Source organism: Bubalus kerabau, chromosome 23, assembly GCF_029407905.1.
Source record: "Bubalus kerabau isolate K-KA32 ecotype Philippines breed swamp buffalo chromosome 23, PCC_UOA_SB_1v2, whole genome shotgun sequence".
Taxonomy (NCBI): domain Eukaryota; kingdom Metazoa; phylum Chordata; class Mammalia; order Artiodactyla; family Bovidae; genus Bubalus; species Bubalus kerabau.
The window spans coordinates 4,061,503-4,086,968 of record NC_073646.1 but is presented as its reverse complement, the minus strand read 5'-3'; the positions used below and the strand labels follow the sequence as shown (position 1 = coordinate 4,086,968).

At 48.0% G+C, this 25,466-nt stretch overlaps 1 protein-coding gene across 2 annotated transcripts in view; it reads left to right on the top strand.

Moving 5' to 3' along the window:
• Positions 1 to 25,466, top strand: part of CREBBP (CREB binding protein) — a 118,745-nt gene that overhangs the window by 89,875 nt on the left and 3,404 nt on the right. Inside the window, exons 16-30 of one of the 2 annotated variants that reach the window (XM_055561577.1) lie at positions 403 to 592; positions 4,748 to 4,866; positions 5,662 to 5,901; positions 6,291 to 6,379; positions 11,727 to 11,837; positions 13,358 to 13,414; positions 15,786 to 15,863; positions 16,184 to 16,251; positions 20,201 to 20,351; positions 20,687 to 20,833; positions 21,442 to 21,555; positions 22,111 to 22,276; positions 22,579 to 22,746; positions 24,282 to 24,443; positions 24,603 to 24,884. In XM_055561577.1, coding sequence (XP_055417552.1) covers positions 403 to 592; positions 4,748 to 4,866; positions 5,662 to 5,901; positions 6,291 to 6,379; positions 11,727 to 11,837; positions 13,358 to 13,414; positions 15,786 to 15,863; positions 16,184 to 16,251; positions 20,201 to 20,351; positions 20,687 to 20,833; positions 21,442 to 21,555; positions 22,111 to 22,276; positions 22,579 to 22,746; positions 24,282 to 24,443; positions 24,603 to 24,884 — 2,142 coding nt within the window. The remainder of the gene's footprint in view (positions 1 to 402; positions 593 to 4,747; positions 4,867 to 5,661; positions 5,902 to 6,290; positions 6,380 to 11,726; positions 11,838 to 13,357; positions 13,415 to 15,785; positions 15,864 to 16,183; positions 16,252 to 20,200; positions 20,352 to 20,686; positions 20,834 to 21,441; positions 21,556 to 22,110; positions 22,277 to 22,578; positions 22,747 to 24,281; positions 24,444 to 24,602; positions 24,885 to 25,466) is intronic. The other variant, XM_055561578.1, reaches the window with a different exon arrangement.

The following is a 25,466-nucleotide window of genomic DNA, read 5'->3' as shown; positions in this document are numbered from 1 at the left end:
CTCCAGTTCGCAGAGTGCCCCCAGCTCCCCACTGCCTCCCTCCGCGCTTTCTGCTGCTCTCGTGGGCTTCCTCTGCCAGGCCTCTGAGCAGTTGGACTTTCCATCCTTCCCACAGTTTTTGAGGAAATTCTTGTTCCAAACTAGAAATATATGTAAAACTACTGAAGAGGTAATGGTATATGCAATGTGTGTTTTTAAGACTATAATACACTGGCACTGTATTAAAGCGACTTCCAGGCATTCGACCTTTCCTTTTGGGAGAGAGATTGTGATCGATGCAGCTCGGACTAGGGGAGGTTTTAACAAGCCTATAGAGACTTTAAGGGCCTTCCGATAAGGCTGGGTGATAACAAAGGTCTCTCATAGTCATGTATCTGTGTCTGTGACTCTCTTTTTCTCAAGATGATGGAGGAGGACTTACAAGGATCTTCTCAAGTTAAAGAAGAAACAGACCCAACAGAGCAGAAGTCAGAACCAATGGAAGTGGATGAAAAGAAAACTGAAGTGAAGGTCGAAGCTAAAGAGGAAGAAGAGGGCAGCACCAATGGGACAGCCTCTCAGTCCACGTCCCCTTCGCAGCCTCGCAAGAAAAGTAGGTCATGTTCTCGGGAATTTACGTGGCGCTGCTTTTCCATCATGTTATGAGTGCATTATGTGGATGTAAAGCTAAAGCAAAAGAAGAATTCCGTCCCTTCCTGTTGCCCTTACTGGCCATTCCCCCAGTTTTAGAAATGGTGACAGCGGGACTCCAGGGCATCGGCCCACAGGGTCTGTGCTAGGGCCCTGAGGGGCGGCCCACACCCGGCCTCTCCAAGGTGGTGCTGGCTTTACGTGGCATGCTGTGGACACTCACTGATGGGCTCCATTGATAAGGTGACAGGAGCTTGATGTTGGGGAGTTACCACCATGGCAGCACGTGGGCCATTAAGTTTGTAGGTTTCTGCTGGTGCAGATGGAACTGAGTCCAGAGTCGGGGGCTGGGAGCATAGAACCAGTGACCAGTGCAGTGGGAGGAGGGCAGCAGAGAAGGGAAGATGCTGGAGTTCTGAGTAAGCAGGCTGAGCCAGGCTCATGGTGGAGGGCAGATAGAATCCATCTAAGACGTGTCCAAAGTAGGGAGGAGGAAACAGTGTCAGAAAATCGTCAGGTGACAGAAACATGAGACGAGGCTCAGTGGTTCAGGGGTGCAGGTGATGCGTTTAGGAATGATGGCAGAAAAACTCAGAGAGGCTGATGCTGTACAGTCCTGCTGTCCTGGGACCCTGGGGATCACAGAGGACAGCAAGCCTCAGGCTTGTAGTCTCAGACCTCTTTACACTCCTAAAAATTGACCATCCCAGAGAAGTTATTGTTTGTATGGATCATCTATCACTTCTACTCTGCTAGGTGTCTTTTTAAATATTTACTTAAAAGTGAATCTGTTTCATGGCACCCATAAGTAACATACTTCTTGGAAAAATAACTTCCACAACAAAAATAATTGGAATGGTGTCATTGTTTTTCACAACTTTGTTTCTCGGGGAATTAAGTGAACATGGCTGGCCTCTCCTATCTACCTGTCCCTTCGTTGTTGTATTCTGTTGTTTGTTTGAAGGACACAGAGAAAATCCAGCCCCACTCAGATAAGTAGCTGATAGACAAGAGTATTTTAATATTTAATAGCCTTTTCAGGTACTTGTAGATAATTCTTTCTTGATACTACACCAAAATTCAACAAGTAGAAGTTTCTTAAAGGCTGGTTGCAGTGTGACGTCTGAATCCATAGCCCTGAATTTCTCGTGCTCTACAATTTTTCTGTCTTGTACTCAGACTGGCTTTTTGCCATTGTATGACTTTTTTTTTTTTTAAAGCACGATCCTTTGGTCATTTGGGAATTTTGCTCGTCTTCCAAATGTTGGCGTACTTTATTATGTAATATTTTTAAAAATCACATTTATTAATATCACTGTGACTCGCTTTAAAAAGTCTTGTAAACTTTGACAAGCTGTCAAGCTTGTGTAGCAGATACAAGTTTTTCAAAAATTCTAATTTTTTGATGAAAGTCCAAATTTTATCATTGCTAGCAAATTGTGTCAGTTGTCCTGGAAGTAACTGGTGTACTTTATTCATTTTTGAGAAAATGTCTGTCGTGTACCCGGGTCTGAGTAACCATAGCTTGTCTGTCAGCCATTCTCTCTAGTTTTGTGTGTTCCATGAGAAATTGCAGTTACTTCAGCTCTTAGCTCAGCACTCAAACGAGTAGTGCTTTCTCTGAAGACAGCGACTGCCTGCAGCAGAAATGCTTTCTGACAGCTTCCCGGTTTGTCGTGCAGAATAAAAGAGCTGTAGTCGAGGGCTGAGATTTAATAAAAGTAAGGATTTTTGCTCCTTCATCAAGGACATTTGTTAAGTGCAGATGGCATTTTACCTGTGTATGCAAGACAGCCCTGAAGAGCGCGTGGCCACTGAGTCACGTTTGGAGCTGCGGCCTGGTCCCGTTGCCATGCTGGTGTCCATGGTATTCCCTGTTGCTCTCGCCCCATCTGTGTGCGTGTCAACACACAGTGCAAAAAGCAAATGATGACCTAGTGTTACCGTGAAAATCATTTTGCATCATGGAATTGGATTTCACACACCCTGGAAAAGCCCTCAGACAGTGCTAGAACTTTCTGCAATGATGGAAATGCCATGTGTCTGCCCTCTCTGTAACCACCTCTGTCTCTGAGGTGGAACCAGCCGTGTGTGGCTCCTCAGCACTTGAAATGTGACCGACGTGCCTGAGGAAGTGGGTTTTTTACTTTATTTAATATTAATTCATTTCCATTCAGGTAGCCGCACAGGCTGGTGCGGTCCCCATATGACAGCATGGGGATCCCCAAGTCATCCGTGGGCTATGCTGTGGACACTGCTGACGTGACCCCTCCGGTTGTCTGGAGAAGGTTTCAAGCCAGAGAGGTGGAGTGACTTGCTCATAGGACACCGCACTAGTCGGTGGCAGGAACTTGTTTCAAGTACAGCTCCTGACTGCTACCTCCACTCATTTGGAGTCTTGTTATGTCAACGTAGTGGTTAAAGACAGGAGTTAGAAATGACTTTTCCTTGCCATAGGTTTTAAATGTTCAGTGAATGAATGAACAGTCGTCCAGAGTGAGACACATGTAAGCACTGTAAGCGATCAACTCCAGAAGCCCAGCGGGTCTGGGACAGTGCGTCAGCAAACCGTCCGGGCTGCCAGGGAGGGCGTGTTTCAGGCGGTGTACGTCATTGGGTTTCTGTGGCAGCTGCCGGTGCCTGCCTTGTGCGGGGAAGGCAGCCACAGACACACGTGCACAGATGAGCATGGCTGTGTTCTGATAAAGCTTTCTTTTGGAAGACTAAACAGTGATTTTGTGTAATTCACGTATCATGAAATATTATTCTTTTTTTCCCTAACCATTAATAAACTTAAAAACTATTCTCAGTTCCCAGGCCCATACAAAGGCAGGCAGCTGGCCAGATTTGGCCTGTGGGTCATGGTTTGCCGACCCCTGATTTAGAAGAATGAAGAAGCTATTGATTAACTAAAGAATTGTTTTCTTATAAAGAGTTATTCAAAGAAAACCAAGCTCTGTAAAAGCAGACTGGAAGAAAAAGGGTTAGCTGAGGGCAGGGTTTGCCTGTGTTTCACAGCTCCATGGGGCACGTCTGCTCCCTGGACCAGGGCTTTGCGCCTCCAGGGGAATGCCTGTACTGGGTGACCCTGGTGCTCACTGACCGCCAGGTGTTCTGCAGCGCAGGAGGCCGATCAGGACACCTGGGCGGTCCCTGCTCTGGTGGCAGTAAGCCCTCTAGAAACTCCCCAGCCAGTGCCTGCTTCTTTCGATGTACCCAATGCAATTTTTACGGTATTTTAGTCTGATTTATAAACTTACAACTTACAATGCATCCGTTCTAGAAAATACTTTCAAAATCCGAAAAACTATAAAGTGGAAACCTCCTATCACTTAGGACCTAAGCCATCAGAACCTGTCTGCAGTGTTTGCCTCTCTGACGATTGGGCTGTGCGCAGGGGTGTGTGCCAGCGAAGGTCGTGAGACACCCCTTCTGCCTTCACAGTTCCCGCACCCTTGCAGTTCACAAGGGGCTCGTGTGAATGAATGGCAGCCAGTGTTTATGCTATGTCGGTGACAACACCAAGTGTAGTAGGAAGTAGGTGGGCCTGGAGCTTGGAGACGTGGTTATTGCTACATGTGCGAGGGGGCAGTAGAGCACTTTTGAGGAGAATGCGTATTTTTGTAGCTTGCTTATGACGTACGTTTGTTGGGAGGTTGTAACAAAACTATCTGTCTCAGGTGGTCTGAGTTTACTTCTGCCCAGGACAGAGAAGTTTCTTCTGAGGAGAAAAGGCCCGTTCCCAGTGAAAATGGCTCTGTTTCCACACATTTGATCAGTGAGGCAGATTTGGAAGTTAGCTTCAGTTTTTTTCTGTTCCAACAGAATTTGGCGTTGGAAATCTTTTGTTGAGCAAGCAAACTTCTCAGTGTGGTAGTTTTGCCTCATGATGTGGATGCAGTTTTAAAAACGCTAGTGTGGGGGGGGTGGAATAAAAAAAAAAAACGCTAGTGTGACTGTTCTCAGAACCCCTGAATGGTAGCTTGAGAAAGTGCTCACGGCCAGGAGGAAGGTGACTCGGGCCTTCTCAGAAGCAGCCCAGCTTCCATTGAAAAGCTCTGCAGGAGGAGTCTGGGTGCCTTGTCAACAGTGTCGTTTCCTGTGTTTTCTAACACAGTCTTCAAGCCGGAGGAGTTGCGCCAGGCTCTGATGTCAACCCTGGAAGCTCTGTACCGACAGGATCCAGAGTCCTTACCCTTTCGGCAGCCTGTGGATCCCCAGCTCCTGGGAATTCCAGTAAGTGGATGTCATGAAAACACTGTGGCTTTTCTAGTGTGCTTCAGGAGCATACACGACACTTGCTTAATCTCTCTAAATTGAGGAGAGTAAGATTTTTTTCCCCTGAATGTAAAGAAATTAGTTTGTTGTCAAATAGTAATATACTTTTGTCTTACTAACTGAAATGTGTGTGTTCCCCCACCCCACTCCATTAAGCCCCAGGGTCGTGGGGGGATGCAGGAAGATGTGGGAGCACAGCCTGGGGCATGCAGCCTCTGTTGCCTTGCTTTACTCGTGGGTAAGACTTTGTCCACTGGAGTGGGTTTAAAGAATTGGTGCAAGGCCCTTATAAACCACATGTGCCTCTCACTTTGGCATCCCTGGGTGCTCTTGCAAAGGCCGTGGTGACCAAATAGGTTCTATTTAGTCTTATTACTATTTTTATTTGTCTTAAATTTCATTTTGCTTGTTAGGACCAAGAGTAAATCTCTAGAAAAACATATTGTCTGATAAATATGCTCACCATTTTAATTCAGTGGATCAAAATCTTATTTTTAAAATCTGACACTGAAGGACATCTCTTAATAAATAATTCATTTTTTTTTTTTTCCTTTAAATTTGCTTTTGAAGTAATATGATCACACTTAGTAACTACCATCGTAGAGTAAAACCAGAGGAAGGTCAGGAGTTGCTCTCTTTTCGGTCACTCGTTAGGTTACACTGGTACTTTCTGCTGTTTTAAGGCAAAGCTGCCAGATAAGGCTTACACTGGGGGTTTGGGATCAGCTAGACTGAGAGCCTTTTGTCTTTCAGGATTACTTTGACATTGTGAAGAATCCCATGGACCTTTCCACCATCAAGCGGAAGCTGGATACAGGGCAGTACCAGGAGCCCTGGCAGTATGTAGACGACGTCTGGCTCATGTTCAACAACGCCTGGCTTTACAATCGGAAGACATCCCGGGTCTACAAGTTCTGCAGCAAACTCGCAGAGGTCTTTGAGCAGGAGATTGACCCCGTCATGCAGTCCCTTGGGTATTGCTGTGGACGCAAGGTACAGTTGGAACTTTTTTTGAATTCAGCCAAAGAGGATGTTATGAGGATATGATGGACTTGGTACTTTGGCCACACCTGTATATTGAGAAGGACCCAAATGGAGTCTAGTCTTTTGTAAAACAGTTGGTTGTCTGAAGCTAGAAGTTCTTATGAGTCAAGCATTCCTGGCTGCCCTGGTGTCCATTCATCTATCTGTAATAAATGTCCCTTAGACACTAATTTTGTCCCATTTTATCCAAAAATATCTTTAAAATAACAAGAATCATTAAAAGACTACTCAGTGTACTAACAACTAATTTACTAGCTAAATCTAGTTCTCCATATCAGACACAGCATTACATGACAGTAAATGCATTTTTTTTCATATTTTTTCCTTTGTTTTTGCAGTATGAGTTTTCTCCACAGACTCTGTGCTGCTATGGGAAGCAGCTGTGTACAATTCCTCGAGATGCTGCCTACTACAGCTATCAGAATAGGTAAGCACTGAGCAGTTTGCTGAATTACGGGACAAAAAGGTCGTCTTAGGGCAAGACACGCTCATCTGATTGCAGCTTGGTTACATTATTTCTTTCGTGAAGTTTCAGTGAAATAGGCCGAAGTTACATTGATTCTCTCTTCCCAGTCGCTCAGTTAGGCCCAGGGTCTCTTAACTTAAAAGCATGCTTGTATAGTATAGAATTTCAACTCAAAGCTGCTTGCTGCACTGCATTCTTTGGATTAGGAACATTCGTTAAGCCATAATGTCACCATATGAGAAAGAGTCAAAGTTGAAGTTAACTCTAACAAATGTTGATGGGCCTTTTTCAAGATACTAATAAAGTTGAAGCATTGTATTTTACCAGTCTGACTGTAAATATTTGCCTAGCTAAATTGACCTGCACAGCCTGATGGAAAGACTTGTGTTTGTGCTGATTCATTAAAGAATTGAGTTTATGAATGACTCCGTGTCAGGAGGTGGCCTTTTCAGGGCTTAGCGAGTGACAGGGATGCTTGAGAAATCTTGGTTCTAATCTTGAAATGTGGAGACGGCCAAAGAGTAGATCTCTTGTCTTAAGTAGAAGGAGAATGAAAATAATTTTTGTTGTTGACCCCCCTACCTAAATATGGCTTCCTGGTTTGGGGACTTGTCTTGAAAATTAAGCTCCAAGGTATCCATGGCTCTAAGTATCCATAGCATGAGGGCATCCTGCCTTGAAACGGGTGGTATTTCTTGGTCATATTCAGTTACCTTGCCTCCATTTCATGAACTGACAACTGAATTCTTTTTGTGACCAAGATGAAACTTCATGCCTGTTCTTTGTCTTTAGGTTCAGGTATTAAGTGTCAGCTTTTGGGTCTGATGTTTTGATGATTTTTATCTTACTTGCTTGTAGTAATTGCATATGTTTTAACACTTCAAAGAAGATAAGTACAAGGCTTTTTATTTATTCAAAGGTACATGCAGAGGCCTGAATGATTTGGAATGTTGCAGTTATTTTTCTTCCAATTACGTTTTTTTTAAAATTATTCTTTAAAAAAATAAGTAGGGAATTCCCTGGCAGTCCAATGGTTAGGATTCAGGGCTTTCACTGTCGTGGCCTAGGTTCAATCCTTGGTCAGGAAACTAGGGTCCTACAAGCCACATGGCACAGTTGGGGGGAAAAAAAAAGGTTAAAATTTTTAAAATCTAACCATATTTAAGTTCATTAACAGCTCCCATCAAAATGCTATTGGCGGTGGGGGGGGGGAGGGGGGGGGGCTGTTGACCTAAAAATATCTTAAGACAAGATTTCTAAGCCTAGTCTGGCTCACTTACCCAGTGAGATGCTGGTTCCAGGGAAAGAAGCGAGTCCCCAGCAGGCATCTCTAGCAGAAGTGCTGCTGACACAGCTGTCCTGATGAAAATATTTCAACATTTGGAATTTAATTTCTCCTTTAGCGTGCTCTTCTATCCCTGGAAGCATTTTAATACTAAAAGTTTGAAGTGATATCATAGCCTTTGTAGTGGAGTCTCTCGACAGTGGCAAGTGTTGTTTTGGGAGTTCTGGCCCCTCCTTTTACAGTTTTAGCCCAGAGACCTTTGACATAGCCCAGAACCTGCTTGTCGATGGAGTGAGCACAGTAACACCCCCAGTTGACACCCTTAGCTGTCAGTCTCCAATGAGACAATGAGTAGGAACTCACTTTGGGAGCTGATAGGCCCCAAACAAAGCAAAGTTATGAATTTTTAAGGAAATAGGTTAAAATGAACTCTGAAAAATGCCCCCACTAATTAAGTGCACAGCATAGTTTGGGTCTAGAAGGAAAAGCAGACAGCGGATTGCTCACCACCATCTCTCCAGTTTGGGGCCTTTTCCTTGTGGGCTTCACTCTTCTGGGTCCTTTGGCCCCCACCTTTGCTGAGTTGCACAGACTTTGGCCATATTTAAGTGGAGAACAGTTGTAGTTCAATAGGACAGGTAGCATCAGCGTCCACTGCTGCCCCCTCAGAGGGCGGTGTTGATGGAAGGAATCTTTTGAAAGTTCTGAAATGTCCAATTAGATTTCTGTGTAGGATTTAATTTTTACTGAACAAAAGTGATGTATTTTCCTTAAGAGTAGAAACATAAATAAAGGAGTTCTTTTTTACACATAAGACGTTTTAAGAGTGTGAGCACACTGCTCCTCAGCTGAGTCTCACGAGGTGTGCTTCCTGGAATACAGACATGGAAGCGACGCCGCGTTGAGTCTGAAAGCAGCGGTCTCGTTCTATGATGGACATTTCAACTGCTTCCACTTTTATTCTCAGCCTTGACTGTTTAAGAGAACGCTGTGGTGTTCTTTTGAATAATAGTTTTGGCACTTATAGTTCTAAACTGTTGGGCACTTAGAATAGGAAATTCTATGAACCGTTTAAACAAGTGAAACTAATTTATAAGCTAGTGTATGGTTACATTTTCACTTGTTTCCATCATACTTCGAAATTTTGAAAGTAAGTCATGTTGGGAAAACCATTCTATAGATATTTTTCCAGTTATTACTGATAGATGAGAATAGATATCTATTATCCCAGTTATTTGTGTATTCTTATATGGTACTTAAAACAATCTGCATTTGAAAATTTACTCCATACATTCAGTTACCCTTACCGATGAACTATGCAGTGACACTTACCGACTTTAGGTGCCCAGATGTACATCGTCATCAGGTTCTGTGAAGCGTTTCTCCTTTACAATTCCATATTCATCAGACTGCTTCCTCATGTCAGGCGGAAAGGCTCTTACGGCTGGAAAGAACCATTATGTGTTTCCAGGGTGAATAAAGATGGGGCAGACTGGCGTTGACATCTGCCACCTGCTGATTCCCAGGGTGGTTCCCACCTGCTGGGCCAGATGGGCGGCTCTGCCCCTCTGTGGGCTGTCATCATCTCAGAAGGTGCTCCAGGGAGGCCCAGCCCTTCCCCCGTCCTCTCCCCGTCCACCTGAGGAGGTTTGATTCTCCAGCATCTCCACTCTGGCTCTTGGACAGGCACTCTGTCCCTTCCAGTTTCTGAACCTGAGGTTCTTAGGGATGGGAGTTAGTTATATGCAGACAGCGTAGGTTTCTGCAGCCACCTGGGGGCTGCCATTCAGCCACCAGTGCTCTGTTCTGGGCCAGTTTCCTCCAGTGGAAATGATGGGTTTATGATTCCTGTTCCGTAGATGTTGCTAGGTGTCATGTCCTGCTTGAATAAAAGCAGTGAGTTGTCCAGGATTTTAAAACCATTTAGACTCACGTGTAATTATTGTGGTGATTTCATTTCAAAATGTGTTCAATAGTACTCTTCGAGCTAGCCCACTGTGGCCAGATGTTTGCTCATAATGAATTGGAACACTCATTCATTTTAAAAGGGACGCAATTTGGCTTTGAAGAGATAACATTTTTACATATTGTTCTGATTGCTGCTTAATTGGTTTACACTATCTATATTTTAATTCTTTCTTGCTAGTTATGATCATGCCCTCCTACACATGAAAATTCCTTTTATTACATGATTTCAAGGCTCTGTAAAAATATTTACAAAATAGTGAATAGCCAGAGTATTACTATAGTTCATTCAGAGAAAGAGATACGAGATACATAGTTTTTAAAAACAGCATTGTTAGTCTATTTATTCCTGGTCAGTTTTTAATCTTGGCAGACTTTGTTAATTGAATTAGTTCTAAATAAACTGGTCCCAGCAGGAAACTCCCAGTTGCTACATACAGTGAATCTGTCATGTTCATCAACAGTCTGAAAAATTGAATAATCTTGAAATGCATGCATGCTAAAGTTTTATACTTTTAATTCACTGTATGTGTTTAGTCAGTGAAATATGGCAGACAACAATGCTCACTCAGTGTGTTTAATTAAGGTTAGGATTAGAACTTGTGGGGATCTGTTTTAGGGGTAATGGAGACAAGCTGGCCAGGCAGTGGCCTGAACCTCAGTCATTTGTAGCTACACGTGTGTGTGCGTGTGCGCATGTGTGGCTGTGTGTGTGTGTGTGTGTGTAGCTGCAAGCTGCTACATCTCCTCCTGCCTGTGTGGTTCCGTGTGGCGCTCCAGTCTCGTCACAGTGTCTTTAACACTAATCCTCTTGGCATCTTGTAGATGTACTTTTGAGCACTAAAACCACATTTTATTGTGCTGCCGTTGCTACCATATATTCATCCTTTTTGCTTGTGCAGTTCACCTCATTCGGCTTGTTTACTTCTGCGATATTCCTCTGTGCCCATCTTGTTTTTTGCAGCATCACATGCATTTTTGTTGATTTCTCATTTGTGTCCTTTCCAAACATTTAATAGTTTTTATTTAAACTAATCTTATTTGGTAGCTTGAGCCCAGGCTCTATATTATAAGAAATTGGGGTGATGGATAATTTCTCAAATGCAGATTGTGCTTTAAAGATTAACTCTAAATTTGCTTAACTTGGATTGTTCCCAAGTCAGAGCAATCATTGAGTATCTCAGATTGATGAATGATTGGTTCCAGTACCAAAAAGTTTAAAGTCAAAGCATAGAATTGAATTTTAAGATTGTTCATGGATTTACATATATTGTATTGCTTATACAATATATCATAGTTTGTTCTCTGTATATTCTTACTGATAAATGGCTGGAAAGTCTTTGACCCCGATTGCATTTCTGTTAAGTGTTTGTCTAGAGTATGGATTTGGTTTCATTTCTGTTGTAACTCAATTAACTAAGTGAGTAACATGAGAAAAATAACAGGAGAAAATTAAAACCAGTTCTGGGTGCTCAGCATTTTCATATCTTTAAAGATCTGGCTTAATATCGGAAATAAAATCTGTGAATTGCTGTCAAGCATAAATTTCCCATTTTGAAAAATAAAACTATTTCAGTTTAAATTGCTTTTTTAAGGACTTTTGTCAGAATGTTTTGTTCAAAGTAAATTTTTTCCATCTCAAACCCTGGAGTTACGTTTGGTTTTCTCTAAGTAAGAACAAAATCCAAACTCCTAAATGTAGGCTCCTTGCAATTCTAGTATTACCAGTTCCTTGAAAACATTTGCATTTTGGAGCTGAACAAGCCCGTTGTTAGTGATGATGGCCTGGGATGTATGCAATGAGACCGAATGCTAATCAATGCTTTGCCTTGGCTTTCTGCTCTGTGTTGTCTTGGTGTTTGCGTCTTACCTTTATGTCTGTGCTATTTGTTCCCTCCCCTGTTCTCTAATCCTGCCCTTCCCCACCTGCCCCTGTTCCTTTCATTGTCCTCACTGACCCATCAATCAACCAACAACGCCCCCCCTTCGTCGTGGTGATCTGCCCTGCTCTGATTGGTGGCTTCGTTGCTTGGGTGGCTGTGTGTTATGATGGACCAGTTCACCCAAGTATGGCCTTCTTGCTGACAGGTATCACTTCTGTGAGAAGTGTTTCACAGAGATCCAGGGGGAGAATGTTACCCTGGGTGACGACCCTTCACAACCCCAGACGTAAGTACCATCCCGTCATTTCTCTTGGGGGTGACCCTGGATTGTTGTTTTCCTCTTGTCCACGATTGAAAGGGAAGCACCACTGCCGTTGTGCCTTTTCTGTTGTGTATATTTCATAGTAACTGTACCCACATTCATACTTCACAGTGTGGCTGAATCTCAGTGCCATGCCCACGTCCTTCCCTCCACCCAGGACCTTGATGCTATAGCCCCTGTTGAGTCCCGGGGCCTCTTGTAACCTTGCTCTATATCTCTTCTTCCAAAGCACTTGCTTTTTCCCAGTGGCTGTCAACTTCCATTTGGGGGGATTATAAAATTTCCTTTATATCTAAGAAACCAGATAATCCTAGTCACAGAACTGGCAGTAGCAAAAGTGAGTCTTGTGTGCATACCCCGTCTCCAGCATTTAGTTGATCTTCCCCTGAAGCCTCTGACCTTGAAGTTGTAGAGGTAACAGAAGCCAGATGGGGAGACCCCAGCGAGTACCTGTATCCCCTCCTCGCTGGAGGCTGGATACCTGTTCACAGCTCCAGCACAGACAGGCACGAGTTAGTTCATTCATTCCCTCCCCGAGTTCACCATTTCCTGCCTGATGCTTATCCTCTGATGGAGTAGACAGATGTCCAGAATGTGGTGAGAAAAAAAGCAGAACCAAATCCTCAAATTGGATGGTCACGGGGCCTAAAGACCTGCCAGCCACCATAGCCACCCAGGACTGCCAGCACTGTGCCTCTCTCTTCTCCTGACTCTGCCCTAACCCCTGCCACCCAGAGAAGTCTGCTGGTGCAGCTGCCCCCACAGGCAAGAAGGGCTTCCCAGTGAAGGAGTTTCCAGTGCTGTTCCAGTGACATTTACTCTGCAGCTCAAGTTTACTTTATCCAAATGCAGAACAGACCATAGGCACCCGTAAGATATATAAACCAAAATGTCAAAAATTCTACTTACTCAATTTCTTTTTCTACCCCCTGTCATCTTAATTCTTTGGCCCAATTGTGTGATTAATAATTGGATTGTATAATTCTGCGAATCAAGTAATTCACATATACACTGATCACAACAAAAGGACAATAGAAATGAAACACTCAGCCCTTAAAGAATAAGTAAGACATCCCCAAGTACATGCTGAAGGAACATTGCAATTGGAAGAATTGGTTACACCAGTCTTGGTCAGATTCAGTAGCCATTTACCATATACATTTGGAAATTAGCAGGTTTGAGTCTGAACATAATTTTCCCACCACATTTTTACTGACCTTACTTACTTAAATCTTGTAATAAGTGTTGATGAGCATTTTGAGGAAATATTCGAAGGAAGACAAAAATAAATGGTGGTGCTTTCTGTGGAATTAAATTTTATATGTTCATGCCATCATTGCATCCACCTGAGAGTTCTGACCATCATTTACTTTTTATGTGAAGAACTAGTTATAGGATAATATTCCAGAGACCCTGTAGTTTATACACAACAGATAAAATTTAGTTAATTAACATTTTTCCTCTTCCTCCCCTCTCCAAATAAGGACAATTTCAAAGGATCAGTTTGAAAAGAAGAAAAATGATACCTTAGATCCTGAACCGTGAGTATACAGCTATTTCTTTCTGACTTTTAGGTTTTAACTTTCAGATCGGGAAAGTTCTTCCATGTGATTGGGTTGCTGTAGAAGACACTGGAAACAAACATATTGCCCTGGGTGGAACTTTCTGTGTGGATTTACTTCAAATATGAATTCTTTTTTAACTCACGCAAAAGATGTGTGTTTGTAGCATGCTGTCCAGCTGCTGAATTTTACCAGTGAGACGTGTAGGTGGATGTTTTGGTTCTGTTAGAACCTCTGTAATAACTTGGTCATCATTGTCTTTAAGAAGCCATTTAGTGTGATTCTTTAGAGATTAAAGATAGTATTTGGTGAAGGGGTCCTAGTATCACTTAAAGGGAATTTTTAGAGAAACTCTTAGAAACCAATTGTAAAAAAATAAATAACGGGAAGCCGGTGTTGTGTTGGGTTGGCCAAAAAGTTTGTTCAGTTTTTCCACATGATGTTACAGAAAAATCCAAAACCGCTTTTTGGCCAGCCCGCTTGTGCTTGCCACCATCTTTGGTATGGTATGTTTTCAAAGGTCGCTGTCTTCAGTGATCAGTGAGAACACTCAGTTTGTAAAATTTGCTTTATAATAACCCCTTAAAGAGGCCTCAGAGCTCCTTCTGTGCTGTGGCACCTCCCAGGTCCCCAAAGCCAAGTCCTGAGGGCATCCCAGTGTGTGGAGACACCCGTTTTGTTCTGTCCCTGTGGTGAACGGCCATCCAGGGCCGCTTGGTGAGCAGAGGCTGCAGCCCTGTGGGTATTTGATAAATGTGGCCGTGGTGCGTCCATAGCTGAGAAGCAGGTCCTGCCCTCCCTAGGCTCAGCTTCCAGCGGAGAGCACAGACTTCACTCTGTGTCAGAGCTGCTTCAGTCTCTCCTGCCAGCCATGCTGGTGGGGGTTGAGGGGGGAGCAGTGAGGGAGGGCACGATGAACAGTTCGGAGAGCGCCTGGTGCATGAAGAGCTGGCTTCCCATCTCTTTGTGGAAAATGTTTACTTTATATTGGAGTATAGTTGATTTCCAATGTTGTGTTAGTTACTATATTAACTTTCCAATTGCAGAATACTTTATGTTGAGGTAGTAGGTACCAGACAGTGGGGAAGACACAGATGAATAAAGGGGGCCTGGCCTGCAGCCGTGTGTCTTCTAGTAGGACAGATGGACGGATGGTAGCACAGGCAGCAGGAGGCAGTAAGTTGTCCAGAGGGAGGGGCCCTAGCCCAGGCAGAGCGGCATCCTGGAGAAGGTGGCACTCGCCTGGAGGGGCATGGGTAGGGGTGGGCGGATGGTTGCAGACCCAGAGCAGTGAAGGGGCCTGGAGCACCAGCAGTGGTGCGGGGGAGCACGGGTGCGGCCCCCGGCACGAGGGGGTCCCGGCAGGGGTGCTGGGTTCCCTGGCGCCTGACTTGGTGTGGCTGCGGAGGTTTTAAAGGACCACATAGAGCGGGAGGAGGGCAGCCCGGGAGAGAGCGCTCGAGGACGGCGGATGAGGCCGCTGCCGTGCTGCCTGCTTTGCCTGTGGGTGTCCAGTTTTCCTTCAGCAGAGCAGGGACAGAGAACCTGGGTTAGGTTCGATCTGTGGTCGAAGGCTCGTTCTCAGCAGGGGCAAAGGGTGGGTCTGGGCCGGGACCCGAGCCGTGGTGTGAGAGCGTGCCTCAGGTCTCAGGGCCCAGCACCTAGGCTGAGAGGAGGAGCCAGGGCCCCAGACGGCCTGCAGAAGTGCGGTGCTCACTGGGCCCTTCAGCCTCCACAGGGTGTAAGTCGTGGCGGCCTTAAGGGCATGGCTGAAGAAACAGGCTTTGACCTTTAAGCGTGTTTGGCGATGAAGATTCCTAGGTGAGGAGATAGGGTCCGGGTGAGCCATGCAGAAGCTGTGAGGAAGGCAGGCGATGAGGTGAATCCCAACCTCTGCAGTGTTTCCTTGAACAAAGGCCATCATTTCCCACCCTGGCAACTGACTCAGAGCAGACATTTCCTGTGCAAGGCAAAGAACAAGAGCTTGTAACACTGACAGCATTGTTTTCTGCTGTTGAAGTCCATTTAGGCATTTGTAGTCATCTGGTCTTGAAAATGTGACCTGTAAGATAGGCCTCTGTCATAGCAGTTTTTAGAAGTAAACCTTCATTTCTGGTTACAAAAGAGATGAGGGGAAGAGAGGAATGAGGCATTGGTACAAAGAAGGGGAGAAAGTCAGCTTTTCCTGTAGAACACATCCTACTGATGCGTGTTTCAAATATGGCCGAGTCAGTCAAGAGACACGTGAATGCCGAGGAGTCTTGAAGTCTTCATGGCAACAAGGTGTGAGCACAGCACTCAGGTCCATTGTGTGGTTCTGTGTGTGACAGGGCACTTCTTTGTCTTCTAGTTTCGTTGACTGCAAGGAGTGTGGCCGGAAGATGCATCAGATTTGTGTTCTCCACTACGACATCATCTGGCCCTCAGGGTAAGTAACTTCCTGGTGATTTCCTGAGACTCCGGGAAAGGGAGAGCAGTCTGCACAGAGTGGAGGGGAGGGCACTGGCGGCTGCTGTGCCTCTCGTCGCCAGCAAGGATCCAGCAATTAGAGGGATGGCAGTTGGTTCTAAATTTAAGTCTTAAGTGTTTGCCCGCTTTAGGAATTGTAGAATCAAAGCAGTCTGCCTCTTCACTTTTGTATAATGATGTGATGTAAATTGCCAGCAAAGTATTTTAATGCTGCATTTCACTAGTTTGGCAACATATACTGTTTTATATAATCTGATCACACCCATTATTTTTTTGCAGTTTTGTATGTGACAACTGCTTGAAGAAAACGGGCAGAACTCGAAAAGAAAACAAATTCAGTGCTAAGAGTAAGTCATGGAAGGGTTTCTGTTTCCTGGTCTGTACATCTTCCCAATCTTCCTTTGGTTCCTCTAACACACGACTTCAGGGATTGCTTGTCCCGGGTCTTTATCTGTGGCTTTGTTTTCTAATACTTGTATTTTTCTTATCTTACCCTTGAAGGGAGTCATTTAGCTTAATCTTTATGTGAAAGTCAGCTTTATGATCAGACTGTTTTAGATGAAAGTTTAGAAACTTAGTTATATAGTAAACTTTGTGAATTCTGAGAAAATGTCATCAGATCCTTCTCAGGAAACTTGGAAGTAATGCACAGACACACATCCTTTGGTGACGGGTACACTCAGCCCCGGGTACGTGTGCGGGTGTCTGTATGCCCATCAGTAGGTGTGGGCCCCGCTGTTGTGAAGGGTGACCCTCTGGCACCCTTGGGAATCAGCCAGCACCACCAGGACCGGCTGGAGCCTGGTCTGCCCGAGGGCTGCGTGGGTGTGTCACTGCGTTGGTGTCTGTGTGGAGCACCGTGTCGCGACAGGAGTAAACTGCCTAAGTGTGCGGTGTGCCATCCTCGTTAGCTCGGCTCTCAAGCGCTGGGGCCACCTGTAGCTTGGCGTTCCCAACCATCCTCTGCTGAGTCAGCAGCAAACCTGAATAGGAAAAGTCCCTGAAGGACTTCCCTGGTGGCCCAGTGGATAAGAATCCACCTGCCAGTGCAGGGGACATGGGTTCAATCCCTGTCTGGGAAAATCCCACACACCTTGGGGCGCCTAAGCCCGGGTGTCACTACTGAGCTTGCGCTCTGGAGCCTGAGAGCCAGTTACTGAGCCCGCACGCTGCAGCTGCCGAAGCCGGCACTCCCCAGAGCCCGTGCTCTGCAACGAGAGAAGCCGCCACAATGAGAAGCTCTCACGCCGCAACTCAAGAGTAAACACCACGCGGCACAGCTAGAGAACGCCTGCATGCAGCAACAGAGACCCAGTGAAACTTAAAAAAGTAATTCATTTTAAAAGGGAGGAAAGAAAAGCCCCTGCAGCAGTGCCTTCAGAGCCCAACCTGCCCCTAGACTCCTGGCTGTTCTCGCTTCTCTCCAGCAGGACCAGCAGCTAGCACACTGCTTGGGGTCCTCGGCCAGAGCCGGGCTGACGAGAGTAGAAGAGAGATGGGATGTTGCGGGGGTCAGTGGGCAGGAGAGAGGGGTGGCAGGCAAGGAGGAAGCCTCTCGGAAGCTCTCCAGATTGGTGTTGACTCAAGTTCAGACTGTGTCATTACCAAAATCCAGTTATCCTGTCACTTAAACTCTTGTCAAGCCTTCTGAAATATTGATAGAATCACCATCTGTTGTAATAGCTTTCTTTAGATTGGGGTTTCTGTACTGATGTTTGGGCCAGAAAAATCTTTGTTATGGGGGCTAGCCTTTGTAGAATTTTAGTAGCAGTGTGCTTAGTCCCTCAGTCGTCTCCCACTCTTTGCAACCCCATGAATCGTAGCCCACCAGGGTCTTATGTCCATGGGATTCTCCAGGTAAGAATAACAGAGTGGGTAGCCATTCCCTCCTCCAGAGGATCTTCCTGAACCACGAATCAAACCTGGGTCTCCTGCATTGCAGGTGGATTCAGCAGCAGCTGCCCACTAAATGCCACTGCTTCCCCTCCCCCGCCCCCCATGAACAGTGGCCATGAGATATGTCTCCATACATTACCAGATGTCCCGGGCAGGGGGTGCAGGTGAGGACTCCTGCTTTAAAGGATTCATTCCAAGTGATGTCACTAAAGTAGTCAGCAACTTAGAATCACTTTCCTGGGCCAGAGCCTCACTGACCAAAACAGAAATTGCTAGGAAAGCTAGTTCTCAACAGAAGAGCAGTTGCAGCCTGAAGATAGAGAGGTGGAGGGGTGAGGTGGGACAGGAGAACCTGAGAGCTGGCTCAGCCCCCACCCCTACTCTAGAGTCCAGCGAATGGCAGAGAGTATGTGAACCTTTAAAGGTGTAGAACATTGACTTACAGAAAAGGACCTTAAAAGTGCAGCATCTCCCCTTGGTTTTTGATTTGAGCACGAATTAGCATCATCTCTGCAAGCATCTGTCAGTCATAAGAGAAAAGTTACCTCCTGGGTGTCTGCACTGACTTGGTGCAGGGGCCGTCTGTCCTGCCCCATTTTATGTAAGGAACTTGAGTGTCTTTGAGTTTTGGTGTCTGTGGGACTCCCGGAACCTGTCAGCCCCCCATGGACGCAGTGGGACAACTGCATTGAAAATACCTTCCAACTGCTGGTCAGCCCGTGATGCTAACAACTGACCAAAACCACCTCCCTACCTTTCTCTACTTGGCTGGTTAAAAGCGCAAAAAGTAACAACGCCAAGTGTTTTGGAGGTCAGCGTCAGAGTGTTCTTACTGTGTTTGTTTATGGAAATCCTTCCTAAGAAAGATGCAGCCCCGAGGTCAGAAAGCACAGGCTGAAGGGTTTGATCACATAAAGGGAAATATGAGGCCTCCATCACGTGCCATGGACAGGCATGTGCATGATGGGGTACAGTTTAAAATGTCCATTTTCAGACTCAGCAGTTCCACTTTGACCCACGTCTCCCACAGGAATATTTGGGGATTTACTCCTGTGCATTGTTGGAAAGTCATGGTGTGTGTAGCCGCGATTTCATGAGGGAAGGGGCGGTGGTCCCTGTGGCAGGGCTGGGTGGCCGTCTCAGCTGTCCTCCCTTCCTGGACTGGAAGCCACCTCCTGAGGGAACAAAACCTGCTCAGCACCCATGTGCATGGGAGTACTTGGGGGTGAGAACGAGAGGGTTTTCTTCAGGGTCTTCACAAAGATAGATGAGGTGATTGTGTGAGCCCTTTGCACCTGATTCCTTGTTTCTCAGGATAGCTGAGAAGCCATGGGTGGTCACGGGAGTGGGGGTGCAGAAGTTTATACTTTTAATGGGGTTTTTATTTCATTGCCATTGTTAAATTTTTTTCCTTTAAATCACTTTCATTGAGGTACAATTTATATACCCAAAAACTCCACCATTGGTGTGTTTATTGCAGAGAGACTGAACTTAAAAAGTCTAAATTTTGCAGATATTTCTTAACCTCAGTAAGGAATCAAGCCATGTAATTATAAATATAAATTCAAGCCATCTTTTACACAGTCACTGTCAACCTTTTTGCAGTTTTCCCTTCTAGTTCTTCTTTCTGCACATGCACAGCTGTTTTCTGCTGTGAACTGTATGTGTAGTTACATGCTGTGTAACTCCTATCACAGGGGCCGCTCCTGGGAGAGGGAGGGTACAGGAGGAATGGGGGATGGAGCCCACCAGGAAAGGGGCCTGGCCAGTCTGCATCCTGGGGCAGCGGCTCCTGCTGCCCAGGTTTGGAGCCCTCACAGGACTGGACTGGCTCGGTCATCTTAGATTCAGCAGCGGGACGCCTCTTGGAGCTGGGCAGGAAGGGGCATTCATGCCAGCCTGCCTTCCAGGGAGAGCAGCATCAGGCTTCCTGTTTCTGTTAAGAGTTCTTCCAGAGTGGGAACCAGCCTCAGGGCACAGCCAAGACCCCGAGCAGCCATGTGGGCACAGCCAGGGCAGAGCCTGGTGTCACCAGGATCTGGGCACGTGGGGCAGGAGGCAGGTGGACCCTGTGTAGCCCCCTCATGCCTGCTCCTCTGCTTAACTCTGGAGCCCATCTTCTTTCAGATTTGGGTCCACCTTTGTGGCTCTTCTGCCCCTTAGAGTTGGAAAAAGATGGAAATTTGGGACGTTTGATAGCAGTTTCCAGTGTGTGGAATGCCTAAGACTTCAGGGTTCACTTTTCTCTCGTAAAAGGCTCACCTCATAGGATCTCGTGAGATCCTTTCTGTATTTGGAGAATGTCAGTCCTTAAAATATCAGACTACCTGGAAAGAAAACGTGGATTCTATAGCCTCGGCACTTCCTAAGCCCTCTCATTGCCTCCTCTGGATTTTGTAGGACTACAGACCACACGGTTGGGAAACCACCTGGAAGACCGAGTCAACAAGTTTTTGCGGCGACAGAATCACCCTGAAGCTGGGGAGGTGTTTGTCCGTGTGGTGGCCAGCTCAGACAAGACAGTGGAGGTCAAGCCAGGGATGAAGTCACGGTTCGTGTGCAGACGTTGTCCCAGTGGGCACCCTGCCTGGTTAACCAGAGCCCCGCTTTCTGGCAAGGCTTTAGAGTCTGGCAAGCATAATTTGAGAGCTTTTCATCAATTAGCATGTAGCCACCCTTCTCTCAGCATCCCACACTCTTCAGGGAAGGGGGAATCCCTGTCCGGGTGAGGCTGTCACAGAGAATGGGGTTGCAGCTCTGAACTGCCTGGGCCAGTGGTCCAAGGGGGCGACCCCACCTGCGTTTCGCCTGCACCACACGGGTCAGAACAGCAAGTCTTGTCTGTGTAAACGGTGATGCATGCAAACAGAAGGCTCTTTGTTCCAGGTTTGTGGATTCTGGGGAGATGTCGGAGTCTTTCCCGTACAGAACCAAAGCACTCTTTGCCTTTGAGGAGATTGACGGGGTGGACGTGTGCTTCTTTGGGATGCATGTCCAGGAGTACGGCTCTGACTGCCCCCCGCCAAACACAAGGTAACCCTCAGCCCCCTTCTGATGCGCGTGCGCCTTGTGCTGTGTCGGTGACCAGGGCTCTAAACATCCTGGGGAACCGCTTCAGCAACCAAACAAGTCAGTTCGGTTTTTCCCTAAGCCAGTGAGAAGGGAAGGGTTTTGATGACTGTTGTGTGTTGAGTACACGGGTTCTGACCCTGATCTTGCTGTGGCCCCTGTCCCACCTGGGGCAGCTGAACGTATGCAGAAGGGGTGGGGACTGCTGCCTGGGCCTGAGTGCTCATTGATGGACCTGTGAAAACATCTCCCTTCTGCCAAGAGTTACTTCCTGTTCAGTCAGGAATCTGGGTGGATGGGAATCAGAAGTGGCTCTTCCTAGTGGCCCTGGTCTCTCCCTGTCATCGTCATGGTGAGAGATGATATTGCTGCCTATTTCAGGGGTGAGATTGGATTCCATTGTCGATTGGTAGCAGAGGTTGCTGGTGGTGATTTTCTCATGTCTTGTTTGTGGCCGGTGTAGATGCTATCAGAGCAGTTTATTTCTAGAGCTTTCTTTGGATGCTGGTGTTTGGTTTCACCTTTGGGAGATAACCTGAACTTCGATTAATTTCTCCCTGCCCACCCCCCAGGCGTGTGTACATATCTTATCTGGACAGTATTCATTTCTTCCGACCCCGATGCCTCCGAACAGCCGTTTACCATGAGATCCTTATTGGATATTTAGAGTATGTGAAGAAATTGGGGTGAGTTGAATTCAGATTATCCAGAACTAATAAAACTCTGTCTTTAATTTTCACTGTGGCATTTATTTTGTGAAATAACTTTTTTTTTTTTTTTTTTAACGTTTTCTGTGTTTTTATTTTGGTGTCCTTATATTCAGAGACAACCCTTCTTGACATCGTCTTGAGCCATGTGGGGCTGGGGCTTTCCCTGCCTTCTGTGTTCTCGCATTCTAGTCTGTTTTTAACACTTTGTTGAGGCATATTTTACGTATCATACAATTCACCTATTTCACTTGTACACTTCAGTGATTTCTAGTAATCTCAGCAAGCGATGCAGCCGTCACCACAACAGTTTCAGAATGCTCTCACGCCCCACTCCCACTCCCACTCCCATAAGGCCCTTGTGGCCATTTGCTGTTCATCCCTGTTGGTCCCCTGTCCCCAGCTGATCTCCTTTGTGTTGTTTTCCTGTGTAGTTACTTCTGTCCCTGCTTTGGTACCTGTGCCTCACCGTTACTCCTGAAGGCAGGGATGGTTTTGCTCCCTGCTTCCATCTGAGTTGTGTGTGTCCTGCAGGTATGTGACAGGGCACATCTGGGCCTGTCCCCCGAGTGAAGGAGATGACTACATCTTCCACTGCCACCCCCCTGATCAAAAAATCCCCAAGCCGAAGCGCCTGCAGGAGTGGTATAAGAAGATGCTGGACAAGGCCTTCGCCGAGCGCATCATCCATGACTACAAGGTGCGCGTGCCTGGGGAGGGGGCAGGGCGTCTTCACATGTGTTTCTCTGTCCTCACATGGGTTAGAATTAATAGCCACTTCAGGAGAAATGTAAAGCAAAAATTAAAAAAGTTTTAAAGGCATAAACTTAGAGGCAACTTCTCTGCTGTCTGTGGAGACTCACAGACGGCAGCTTGAGAACAGAGGCGACACGGCCTCTGAGGCTGTGCAGTCCTTCCCCCGCGTCGTGGCCCAGAGCCCCCTCCTCCCCAGAATGTCGCCCAGGCCCCCTAGTCTCACCGCTGCACTTGGTCATTCTCTAGGACATTTTGAAACAAGCAAATGAAGACAGGCTCACCAGCGCCAAGGAGCTGCCCTACTTTGAGGGGGACTTCTGGCCTAACGTGCTGGAGGAGAGCATTAAGGAGCTGGAGCAGGAGGAGGAGGAGAGGAAGAAGGAGGAGAGCACCGCGGCCAGCGAGACCACAGAGGTAACGCCGGCCGCGCGCTGGGGCTGCGCTTCGGCGGCCAGGTCCTCAGCAGGGGGCCAGCCTCGTCCGTGGTGGTGTTTCTGCACAGCCTTACCGCGTGATCACCCACCGCAGGGCTGGCCTGGACCTGGACCTGGGCCGCAGCCCAGCCACGGTGCCCAGCTCCACAGAGACGCATGACCTCCTAGGTGGACGGGGGGCCTCACTCTGGCTTCTCTGGGCAGGACGCTCAGGTCTGAAACCTGGAAAGATGAGAGGAGGGCATCCTGCAGGGAGCCCGGGAGAGATGGGCAGAGGTGCAGACGGGAGTTGTGGTCAGGAAGCAGTCCGTTCACTTTAACGCTGACTTGAGGAGGAGACTCATTTGCAGGCCTCACTCACTTGCTCTGTTATAGACCGCCCCCTGCTCTCCACTGGGCACTTGTGCGTTTGTGCCCTCGCTCGGGTCACTCTAAGCCCCCGCTGTGTACAGGCCCCATCCTGAGGACTACAGTGGGAACTAGTGAGAGAAGCAGGAGAACAGGCGCATGCGTGGTGCACCCTGAGGTGGTGGAGGAGACACAGGGAAGGTGGATGCGAGCTTTCAGGGGGCCTCATCTGGGGAGGTGGTACATGAGCAGAGACTGTCTAGGGAGAGGAGCCCAGGAGATCCAGGGGAAGGGCCTCTAGCAGGGGGAGGAAGGTGTCAGAGTCCGAGCCGATGTGTCGTGTTTCAGATGCTCAAGTAAGAGCTGATGGTGGTTTAGTTGGATGCGAAGCCGTCAGCAGTGAGAAGCGTAGGATGTTTTTCAAGACTAACAACCCTAAATTTAGGGTGCGTGAGGACAGTTCTGTTTGAAGGCCGCCTGCTAGGTCTGGGCCTCAGAGAATCAGTGTTGCAGCCTCTCTGAGGGGAGGTGGACAGGGAGCACCCCTGGGGGACGACCATGAACTGGCTGTGGACCCACTCATCTCGAGAGGCTGCTGGTTGCTGACTGCGCAGCTCTGGGACTCCGGGGGGCCTAGGGCAGCCTGAGGAGCTGCATCTGGAGCCCTGGGCTGGGGGTTCATGTCTGCAGGCTGCTTCTGCCGCCTTGGGTGCTTTAGGGCGTGTCCTCTTTGGAAAACAGCCAGCCCAGCCCCTTCCAGAATGGAGAATGCCTGGGTGAGGATGTGATGAGCCCTCATGTCACAGGTGGGCCCCAAGGGGCTGTGCTCATTGTCCTCGGCCTGCCAAAATTTTGTCGGGCCTCCCTGGAGGCAGAACCTATGGGCCTGGAAGATCGGGTGATTGAGGGCTGGAGGTGCTGGAAGGCTGCACTGGTCAGCACCATGCCCACTGGGTCCACATCCAGCCACATCACCTTCCTCTCAGCACTTGGCTCTGAAGGCAGCAGTGTTCGTGGCCTGTGAGCAGGCAGGTTGCAGTCCGCTTGGTGGTCACCTGCCTCACCCTGGCTCCCTGGAGCTCCCATGACCAGGAGCTGGCGGCCTGGTGCCTACTGAGCATGGTGCAAGGGGCAGGGTGGGGCCGACAGCCATGCGTCTTGTTGCAGGGCAGCCAGGGCGACAGCAAGAACGCCAAGAAAAAGAACAATAAGAAAACCAACAAGAATAAAAGCAGCATCAGCCGCACCAACAAGAAGAAGCCCAGCATGCCCAACGTGTCCAACGACCTGTCCCAGAAACTCTACGCCACCATGGAGAAGCACAAAGAGGTGGGGGCCAGCAGGGCGGGGCGGCTGGGCACCGAGTGGGGAGCCCCCGCCAGGCAACACCAGGCGCTGCTCACAGCCGCGCTCAGCCCCGGCGACGGCAGGAGGCGGGCTCAGTCCTTCCCTTCACGGGGCTGACGTGGCTCCTCCCTGCACCCCCAGGTCTTCTTTGTGATCCACCTCCATGCTGGGCCCGTCATCCACACGCTGCCCCCCATCGTCGACCCTGACCCCCTGCTCAGCTGTGACCTCATGGATGGGCGGGATGCCTTCCTCACGCTGGCCCGGGACAAGCACTGGGAGTTTTCCTCCTTGCGGCGCTCCAAGTGGTCCACGCTGTGCATGCTGGTGGAGCTGCACACCCAGGGTCAGGACCGCTTCGTCTACACCTGCAACGAGTGCAAGCACCACGTGGAGACACGCTGGCACTGCACCGTGTGTGAGGTGAGTGCTCCCGGGCTGCGCATGCGTGGTGCATGGGACTCGTAGTCGACTTTCTCCGGGGAGAGAAGGACCAGGTGAAGAAGGCTTATCTGTGCACCGGTCCATTGTTGGTTTTGAGGTTGTTTTGGGTTCACGCAAGAGGCCTGGATGTGGAGGGGTTCCTGCCGTGTGCCTGTGCCAGGGTCCCCTCGGGGTTCGGCCTGGGGCCTAGTCCAGGCCACACGTCCTGGGGTAGGGGGCAGTTGGTGAGCTTCCCTGGGAGGCTGTGTTTGTGCTGACCTTTCCAGGGTGAGGAGACGCTCACAGGGCACCACGTTATTTTATTCTGTTTCATTAGCACCAGCCCAGTGTCTCGGACGTGAGCAGGCCTCTTGGCGCAGGGTGGGGACCCAGACAGGAGAGCACAGGGGTCCTGGTTCCACTTGCGGTGGCCCCAGCTCTGCCCTTGCCAGGAGGCCGAGGATGCCGGGAGCCTGCCCTTTGTGGAGGCCTCAGCCCCAGTGCCCCTCAGCTGCCCTGCAGAGCTCTGGGGGCACCTGAGGGGCACTCAGGGACTCCCCCACGGCATGGGCCAGCAGCTCG